The sequence below is a fragment of the Medicago sativa genome, chromosome 4, assembly GCF_051527215.1.
Source record: "Medicago sativa cultivar Bolivia chromosome 4, Bolivia_mono, whole genome shotgun sequence".
Classification (NCBI taxonomy): Eukaryota; Viridiplantae; Streptophyta; class Magnoliopsida; order Fabales; family Fabaceae; genus Medicago; species Medicago sativa.
The window spans coordinates 52,355,386-52,366,386 of record NC_140752.1 but is presented as its reverse complement, the minus strand read 5'-3'; the positions used below and the strand labels follow the sequence as shown (position 1 = coordinate 52,366,386).

General features: G+C 30.0%; 1 protein-coding gene across 1 annotated transcript; it reads left to right on the top strand.

Moving 5' to 3' along the window:
* Positions 1–3,708: 3,708 nt before the first annotated feature.
* Positions 3,709–7,334, top strand: LOC146929750 (uncharacterized). The gene is made up of 5 exons (XM_085708253.1): positions 3,709–4,257; positions 4,354–4,473; positions 4,906–5,015; positions 5,251–5,431; positions 7,150–7,334. The coding sequence occupies exons 1-5, from the start codon at positions 3,715–3,717 to the stop codon at positions 7,321–7,323; spliced, it is 1,128 nt and encodes a 375-aa protein (XP_085564379.1). The 5' UTR covers positions 3,709–3,714; the 3' UTR covers positions 7,324–7,334.
* The last annotated feature ends 3,667 nt before the right edge of the window (positions 7,335–11,001 follow it).

Sequence of the window (11,001 nt, the reverse complement as noted above, 5' to 3'; positions counted from 1 at the left end):
CTTAAAATATTTTTTTTGAAGAAGTTAAAACTTAAAATATTAATAATTAATGTATTCACATTAGAACATATAAACATAAAATTATCATTAAAAACTACAAAAAATATATTAATATTAATTTATTTTTTAAAAATTAAATATGATATTTTTTTAACAAATAAATATGATTTTCTTGTAAGATAGTTTTGTCATTTATATATAACATATATGATATATTTATTTGCTTATCCAATTTATATAATAGACTTATTTATTTACTCATGATTTTTATTTTAAATATAAAAAAATTAATTTAGTAGTTTCAACGATTTTGTCTCAAGAATATTATATAGAATTATTGAAAATTAATTTTATATGTCCTCGCGAGCTTAGCTCAGTTGGTATTGACAATGCATAAAATATGCAAGGTCCGGGTTTCGAACCCCGGCCACCACCAAAAAATATAAAATATTTATTAATTAATAAATATTATATTAATTAATTTTATATATATTAAAAATTTATTAATTAATTTTATATATATTAAAAATATAAAATATTTATTTGCTTGTTTAATTTTTAGAATTATTTGTTAATAATTTGTTAATATTATAAATATTAAAAATTAATTTCAAAAAGATACATGTAATTGTTTCACAAGGGTAATATTTTTTTGACAAATTCACAAGGGTAATCTTATCATTTCAATATAATACATATTTGATCATCATATCATGGTTTTTTTTTTTAAGGATTTATCCTATCATAGTTACAAAAAAATGTTACATTCTTAATTAAACCTAAAAAAAAATAGTAAATAATATATATTTTTTTAATTGAGTATCTCTCTACGCAAGACTAATCTCTCAAGCAGGGTCCTCGTCTTAGCTCAGTTGTTAGGGACAATACATAATATATGCAAGGTTCGGAGTTCAAACCCCTGACACAACCAAAACAAAAAAAAATCTCTTAAGCCGGATATGACAACAAGCATGACAAATGTCTGCTTTTGTTCATGGTAGGTAAATTTTAGATGGTATTTTAATAGCTAATGAGATGGTTGACGAGGCCCGTCATTTGAAAAAGGAGCTATTACTTTTTAAAGTAGATTTTGAAAAGGCTTTTGATTATGTTGACTGGCGGTACCTAAATGCCGTTATGCACAAGATGAATTTTCCCGTGTTGTGGCGTAAATGGATTATGGAATGTGTCACTACAGCTTCCGCTTTTGTCCTAGTAAATGGCAGTCCAACAGATGAGTTCCAATTTGAACGAGGACTTCGCCAAGGTGACCCCCTTTCATCGTTTCTATTCTTAGTTGCGGCGGAAGGTCTCAATGTTATGATGAATGCTCTTGTTAATGCTGATCTTGTCACCGGCTACCAGGTGGGTCAAGCTGATACTATTCATATTTCACACTTGCAATTTGCTGACGATACTTTGCTTGTTGGAAATAAAAGCTGGGCAAATATCCAGTCTTTAAAGGCCTTACTTATGCTTTTTGAGCCAACTTCAGGCCTTAAGATCAATTTTCATAAAAGCATGCTAGTTGGTAATTTTCATAAAAGCATGCTAGTTGGTGTTAATGTGCCGGACTCGTGGTTAAATGAGGCTTTCATGATTCTGAATTGCAAAATTGGCCATATTCCGTTCATGTACCTGGGACTTCCAATTGGAGGTAACTCTCGGAAACTGAATTTCTGGAAACCTTTGATTGGGAGGGTAAATTCTAGACTGTATGGGTGGAAGAATCGCAATTTATCTTTGGGTGGTCGTTTAGTTCTTCTGAAGTCTGTTCTGTCCTCTCTCCCGGTTTACTTCCTTTCCTTCTTCAAGGCTCCTACAGGTATCATTACTTCCCTTGAATCTATTTTTAATTTTTTTTTGGGGGAAGTGAGGAAATTAGGAAATTATCTTGGATAAACTAGGACACTATTTGTCTCAAAAAGGAGGATGGAGGTCTGGGGGTTAGGAGGATTAGGGAAGTAACTTCCCTTGGAAAATGGTGTTGGAGGTTGAGGGAGGAAAAAAGTTATTTGTGGTATAGAGTTTTAACAGCACGTTATGGTGTAGAGGGTGGCTCTCTAGGTGATATGGGGGGGGGGGGGGGATTAACTTCAGATTGGTGGAATAATTTGCTTAGCATTCAAAGAGGTGATGGTGAGGGGGTTGGTCGTTGGTTTACCGATCATATATGTCGTGAGGTGGGGGATGGAGTGGAAACTTTATTTTGGTGGGATCCTTGGTTGGAGGGAGGAATTTTGAAAGATAGATTCAGTCGCCTTTTTAATCCTTCTGATAACAAATTGACAACTGTGGCAGACATGTTTTTGTTAGGTTGGGGGGAGGGAGGAGAGGCTTGGAAATGGCGTAGGAGGTTGTTGGCTTGGGAGGAAGATTTGGGGAGGGAATGTTGTGCTCTCTTATTACCAATTGTTTTGCAGGTTAGTAAGAATGACAGGTGGATTTGACAACTTCAAGCCTCTTCAAAATACAACGTCGGTAGTGTTTACATCTTTTTGACATCAAGAGATCAACCTTCAAACAATGATCACAATACTATTATTTGGCACAAGGAGGTTCCTCTGAAGGTCAACATCTTTGCTTGGCATCTTTTGTGAAACCGCCTTCCAACAACTGATAACTTAATCAGACGAAGGGTCATTCAACCAAATCCATTTTTTTTGCCCAGGAGGTTGCGGTTCACAAGAAGATTTTGATCATCTGTTTTTGACCTGTGACTATTTTGAACAAGTTTGGTATGAAATTTATAATTGGCTCGGAGTGGTTTCAGCCAAACCATCTCGAATAAAGGATCAATTTCTCCTTTTCCGATCATTGGGTGGCTTCTCAAAAAACATTTGTTCTGCTTTTTATTTAATTTGGCTCTCTTGTGTTTGGATTATTTGGCGTGACAGGAATGCTAGAGTTTTTCAACAAAAGGGGAACTCAATCATCCAGCTTATTGATAAAATTAAGCTCCAAACATTCTGGTGGTTGAAGGCAAATCATCCTAATTTTGCTTTTAATTACCACATGTGGTGGCTTAATCCCCTTTTATGTTTGGGAGTTATTACTTAATTTCACTTACCATATGTATTCTAAGCGTGCCTGCATTATGGCTTTATCGCTTTTTTACCTTTGATAACCTGATGTAACTCATACTTCTTTTATCTTAGTTCTTCTCTGGCACTCCTTGTACTTGAGAGACTAAGCTTTGGTTAATATATTTCATTTTACCTTCTTAAAAAAAAAAAAAAAAAACCTTGTTACTTATTCTCTTTATCGTATATTGTCTCTATCCTTACGCGTCAAATGAATCCCATTTAAAAATTATGTTTATTATTATATTATTTTTTTTAGGATAATGCATAATATATGCAACGTCTGTGGTTCAAACCCCGACCAGCACAAAAAAAAAATTTTAGGAGATATATGTTTATGATAATTTTTTTTTTTTTTTTACAAACGTACGATTATGATATCATTGATAATCCAAAATTCGTGTAAATTAAATGTATATGAATCTTGATTATGAACTAGTATCTTTTATTTTTAACGAGTATTTTTTGTTACTTCATTTAGATTCTATTCTATGATCCTTCATATGTTTATTTTGGATCCTTTCTTAAATTCCCTTAAATCTCTCCACTACTCAATTGTGTATATATATTTCGACTGGATTTCGATGAATGTCATCACCATAGTCAAAGCAACATAAAAATCCATAAGAACATGGGCAGCAACCCAAGTAACACTAGTGCTAGTGGATGTGGTAGTGGTGATTGTAATGGTGATACCGTGTGCAGTTCTGGTTTGAAAAAACAACATCAGGAACAACAAAAACGTCCTAGGGTTCCGAAAAGAGGTCCTGGTATTGCTGAACTTGAGAAGCTCTTGAGAGAAAAAGAGTCTATTGGCATCACAGCAAGAGATAGAGGAAATAATGAAGAGTTTTCAGTTTCATCTGAATTTTTTAATTGTCATCGACCACCATCATCATTACCGTGGCCGAATTCGAGTAATTTTCAATCTCATGTTCCTTCTACCCCAAAATTTGATCAAATAGTTCCACCTACTATTGGATCTATGTATGGTGAAGGTGGTGGATCTGGTGAACATGAACTATTTCCTATGAATCTTAATGAAGTTGGGGATGGAAGCCAGTCTGATCCTGAAAAGTCTCCATCTAGGAGTTTGGCTAGTGAATCCAATCATGGTTGGTCTTACCCTGCCAATATTCAAAGGAGAAACAATGGTTATCCACCAAAACCTATGGTGAGGTTTTAGTCATTATTTATATTGTGACCTAAAGTATTAATGTGTTTGTCATATGAAATTTTGATTGTAAATCTATATGACCTTTATATGCAGATGAATCAAACTCTAGCTTCTTCAGGATCATTGTCAATTGGATTGCACAATCATCTAGAGCCCCATTCAATCCAAAATTCATATTACAACTATGCCTCTATGTCACAGGCTGAACATAAGGTAAATTTTCTTATACCCTCTTACTCCAATTCATTTTTTTTATGTAAATCGGGTATCCTCATAGACTAATCACTGACTCAATTGAGCGGCAAACTCTCCGTTAAAGTTTCAACGAACGCTGCTACATGCGCAAGGGCTAGATTCGAATACAGGACTTTGATTAAACTAGAAGAGTCGTGTGTCATCTTCCTTGTAGTTTTAAATTATACTAGTATATATTTTAAATTATACTAAATTGATAGGTTAAAATTGATTAGTTACATAAATACATTAGTTGGTTGTTCTTCTTGGAAGCACAAAAAAGTTAGTTGTTCTTATGGACATTGATTAATAAATTTATCCCCTACAGAAATTTAATTTAATTTTGCATGAAATTCACTTGTATGTACCAATAATGACCTTTTATGTTGGCTTCTAATTTATGTGTCATAGATGGTTGGCACAAAACGATCTCATACTTCATCTTTGGACAACTCTTTGATTCCATCAAGAAATGAATGTCATGGTGTTATTAGTAACAATCCCACCAAAGAGTGCTACAGGTAATAATCGATAAATTTGTGAATTATGTATTCACTAGCTCTTTTCTTCTTTGATTCAGTAGCTTGCTAATAAGCATCCACACTTCAGACTAAATCCGTGTTTGGAATCCAATACATTTTTTTAATAAATTATTATTGATGTCTACATGTTAGTGTTAATGTTATGTTTGGTGTTTGTGTTCGTAATTTACAAGTTGATTATCGTGTTACTAAATTTTCTTCTTGTCTTTATCAGGAATGCTGAATGGGGTAGCAGTTTGGAGCTTGGTAACAAAAGATTCAATTCTGACAAAGTTGGGTCTGGTCATGCAGATTTCCCACCATTTGTTGCTCCTGAAGTTCAACCACCACCTCCTATGCATTTGTTTCAAAATGTTCTTTCCAAGGAAAATATGTTTCCTTGTCAAGTCATTAAAGTAAGTTGAAACAAAACGATATTGAAATGCTTTTAAACAAAAAATATTACTCCCTCCGTTTCAAAATGAGTGTCGTTTTAGCAAAAAAAAATTGTTTCAAAATAAATGTCACTTTCAGTTTCCAATGCAATAATAACTTTTTCTTTTCAATTGTACCCTTCAATTAATACTATGTTACACTACTTCCAAATGACTATTTTTTCTTTAATGAAAAACAAACCAATAGTTGATTAGGATAATTTGGTAAAATTGCTATGACATTTGACTACTTTATTTTATTCCTTAATCTGTGTGCAAATGGTTAAAGCGACACTCATTTTAAAACGGATGAAGTATTTTCTTTTGAAATTTCCAATGTTTTTTTAGGTAGATTAGCTTAGCTAGTTTAACACTATGCATCAGTGACCACTTCTAATTGAAAATTTGTCTTCCATATAACATATGTTGATGTGTCAATGTCAGAGTAGGAATGACAATTAGATCCACCATCCATCCAATCCATCCACCAAACAAAAACTTTACTTATGGATTGGATTTAATACATTCATTTAAAAATATAGATGAATTTAATCCATCTATTTATATTTTTTAATACAATGGATTAACTAAAATCAAAATACAAATCCATTGAATATAGATTAATATTTTGTTTACAAATTAATTTTTTGACAAAGAATTAATTAATTCTATAAATAAAAAATCCGAAAAATAATAATAAAGAAACTGCATATTAAAATATGTTAAGAACTAAAATATAAGTCAAAATAAAAAATTGAATGTTTTAATGTTGGTCAACATTGGAGGTCAATGGTCATTTAATAATATATTAAAAATTGAATTATTATTTTAGCAAAAAAAAAAAGAAATATTTAATTTTACAACATTTTTTTTAAAGAATTTAATTTTACAACTATTTATTCTCAATTGGAAAAAAAATGGTGGTGGTGAGGTGGTACTGTGGTAGTCAACGATGGGCTCTAGTGGTCAACGCTGGAGTACCGCTGTGTCATGCAGGGAAATCATTGTTCACCATTGTAACCCACAACAGCACCGCCACGAGTACCACCACGAGGTTGTCAATGACCGTCATGAACTGGACCTACCGAGGGTTCGGCGTTGACTTGGTTGTAGACCACCTCTATTAATATTTATAAATTATTTAATTTATTAATAATTATCAATATAACTTTATTTAAAAAAATTATAATATTTAAATGTTTTTGAACAATTTTAAAAAACATTTTTGGCCTTTGTAAAAAACTATTTTGAGCCCCATAATTTTTTTTTTGTTGGGCGAGACAACAAATTTTTTTTTTTGTTGGGCTTAGACATCAATTCATTCAGTATAAAAGAAATGCTTTTTTAAGGGAATACAAATAAATGTTTTAAATTTTTTTTTCATAATCTATTTACATGAAAAACTTGTCAATAAAAGATTAATATACTTAAAAAGATGGATTGGATGGATAATCATGAAAATATAACAATGGATAGACTGCATGAACTTTATATTTAATGGATGAATTGTACCGGATCTTTTAAGAATTTGTTTTAGTGGATTGCTAAGGGATTAATCGATTGATTTGATCATTTCTTTAGGATCTAGATTGAAATACATATAATTCATCCATTATCTATTTTGCCACGCCTAATGTCGGGTATTTATGTATCTACTTTATAGGCTGGATATCTTAGTTTCTTGATTTTAAATTTTGTAGGATAAAATCGAGAATACATTCCAACGTTCAAAATCAAGTGGACAAGTTCGTCAACATTTTTTTAACTTCTTAGAAGTGAAAGGCCAAGAAGGGGTGACAGATGAACCAAGTGGCTCAAATCATGGAGGGCATGAAGAAGGAAGTGGTGGCCTTGATCTTAGCTTGAAGCTCTGAGTTTCAATTTTGCATAACTATTTCTTAAAGTATGATTTGGTTTTTCAAATTCTTAAAAACATTTGTTTATTTATCCATTTTCGTTTCTAAGTTATTGATAAAAATTTATAGTGGATACAATGGATAGCAAAATGACAATACACTAACTAATGCTTATGTACTTCTATATATTCAAAGATTAAATGATTATTGAACACAAACTCATCAAACTTTGTTTTTTTACAAGATTAATTGAAGTTTTTTTTTTTTTTGACAAAAGGATTAATTAAAGTTAATTGTTGTGTTTATTCTTGCCATATGAGCATAACCTTTTGTTTTTCTGAGATATATAGATTTTGTGCCTCTCTTTATTGTGTTCCTCTTTCTTCATCTATAACTTAACCTCCAATTTTCATTTTCAATGATTTTCTCTCATAAGAGGAAAATAAAGTTGCCACTTCCCACATGAATATTATAGTTAACTTGCTCTAAAGGTTAGTGTTATTTTGTTAGCTAATTGTATCTTAACACATTTTCAAGGTAGCCGTTAGTCGATAATTTTTTTAGGGAAAATTACATATTTGCCATGATTTTTTTTTTCTCATTAAACTTTATCAATGCAACATCATTAAAGAAACATGTATTGTTTTCTTGCTCTAATGCTTACCAATTGTAGAAGCTTCAATTCCATTTCTCAATTATATTTTGAAAATATTTCTAATTATCTTCTTTGAAAATGATTGTAGAGCAAAATTTCTTTTCAAATTGCTATTCAATTCTCTATTTTATTTTTATTTTCACAAAACAACCAAATGTGGTTTGAGATTTCAGTTTCTAATAATTTATATTCTATCACAAGTCATAACTAAAAATAACCTGCTTATTCTTTTTCATTTCTAGAATGAGTTTCAATGTTATTTACTACTACCTATGAGAGACTTGTATATAAAGACTGACTTCGTATTATTTCCAAAGCATTGCTTACAATCTCACAAAATAAGCACAATCAACTCACATTCTTTTTTGTAGCTGTATGCTAGTACGTAGCTCATGCATTAGTATTACTATTTTGTCATGTACATAAAGTTCATACAAGCTTTTGATTGGGATTTTTTAACCTCTGGTATTTGGTTTTGGACATACAAGTCGGACAACAATATTAAACAGGTGTAGAGTTCACCGTTTATATTAAGAAGTTCTGTTATAATCTTGACAATTTTCATTCAAAAAGAGTTGAAGAAAAAAATCCAACACTATTTATATTGATAGACAACTAAGTTGTAGTTAAATATATGATAAACGGTTCAAGTATGACTTTTACCTACAGACAAGCAAACATTTATCTATAGACAATGCATAGTTGACAGCAAATTTGTTGTCTAGCGGACTTTTACCTACATAAAAATGACCTTTAGTCATAGGATTTTGTCCTCTCCGTTATGGATTCAAGACTGTAAGATGATCTTTTAACCCAAAGGGCAAAAGTTATATGATAGTCGTATCTGAATTGAGTCAAATGTCTAGAGGTTAGGATTTGATTATTATACTTATGTCAAGACTTCATACTCCACTTCCTTGTAACTAATTTTCAGAGTTGATTAAATTGTATAATTTTGGTTAAGAGTTTAACAATAATATGAATTGTTATTAATTTTGGGATTCAAGAAATAGAAGTAGAATTCCATAGAAATTATAGTTTAAATTACTTGTACTTTGAAAGTAATTTATGTATGAAAATTTACATATTTTTGTAAGCTTTTAGTAATAGTGATATTTTAATTATAAAGAATCTCTTGTACTAATAATAATTAAAAGAGTGTAATAATTGTGAAAATTTATCTTGATATCTAGTACCAGACATCTTCCTACATGTTACATTAATTTAAATGGATTATATTTTAAAAAAATTGCCGGCCCTAAATAGAGTGTTTTGTTATTTTTTTCTAACATATTCTTCAAAAAAATTTGTAAGTTTTGCAAGTTAAACATTTTTGTTTTCAATCAAAATAATATTCTTTGCTTTCCAAACAATCAAAATAATGTGTTATGTGTTGTTGGAGAACCTGAGGTCCAAATCAATTGGTTGCTGAATATTTTTATTTACTTTTTCTTGATCAATCATCCACTTTCTACAATTTTTTCTATTATTTTGTTCAAATTTTAATCATGCAAAGGAAAAAAAATCTATGATAACTTTCTTCATTGTAATTATTTTATCGCATGGTAACAGGTTGTCTCAATAGAGAATATGAGTTCAATAAGATGACGAGAACTTGAGTATTGATTTCAATGTTTTTATAGTATTGCACATAAGAATGATGTCGATTTGGTATTTTGCGACATATATCCAAATATATGTTTAATTAAAAGTTTGAAAATAAATTTCAATTCAAAAATAGACAAGAAATAACCCAACATTGTACCATTTTTTGGTTATTATTATTAGTGGGATTAAAATCTAGAGACCTAACAAAATATTTGAGAAAACCAATTTTGAAAATTTACCTTTTTAAACATGGTGACCCATTTTATTTTTTATTTTTTTGAAAGGGTGGTGACCCATTTTATTTTATGGTTGAACTTGTTAATTCTAGAAACTATTATTTAATTTTATATATACTATATTTTAAGATTTATAAATATAATAACTTATTTATCGTCCTATTTTAAAAGCATAATATATTTATTAATTTACACACAAAAAATTCATATTAACATTTATTGAAGGCAGTCAATATTCAAAGTCAAATTAATCAACACAATTAAAATTTTATATACAAAGCATCTTTTCAATACGATGTATATAGTTTTATTTTTTATTTTTTACAAATCAAAGCTACAAAGAAAGTTGTTTTTGTGAAGTTTTTTGCAAATCTTTTCTCCCCTAGGTATTCATTTTCTTTTTCCTTCTTCTTTTGATTTATGCTTTTTTCTCACTATGATTTGTTAATATGTATAACATGTTTACTTTACACATGATTTATAGATATTTTTTTAGCAAGTTTTCATTCAAATTTGGATTTTCTACATTGTAGGTTAATGAAGTTAATGAAGTTAATAACTCAGAGTCATTGGACCAAGATTGCACAACACTAATTTTAGGTTCGGTATAATCAAATTTAAAATAAAAAATCAAACTTGTATGATATTGATTAAATATGTAATATTTGGTGGATAAGTGAATTTCACAAGTATAAATCTATGCAAGGAATGTTTGAATTTGTTTTGCTATATCTCCAATAACCATGTTTATGACATATATTAATCATGATATAATTTTATTTCTGCTCCCTGGTGTCTTCGATGGTTTCTTACATAAATTATGTTTATTGAATGTATTCTTACATTAATTATATCCCTTTTTTGGTTTTTTGATATTAATTTTGGATCTCCATTATTTGCACTATGATAGAATATTAAAAAATTTATGTATTATATTTGATTTTATATCAGAGTGTTTCTTAGGATTATATTTTTTATTACTTATTATTATCATCATCATCATCATCATCATCATCATTATTTGTTCTTAATTTAAGGTTGAGTCTGCGTCCCGAATTGATGTTCGGTCTTTAATTTCAAGTCAATATAAAAACGGGTTAATGGTGTTTTACTCATTTGTAATATATGTCATTTTCGGTTTTCCCCTTTGTAAAAAATTTTGTTTAGATTCCGTCATTGTAAAATAAAGAATTCTTC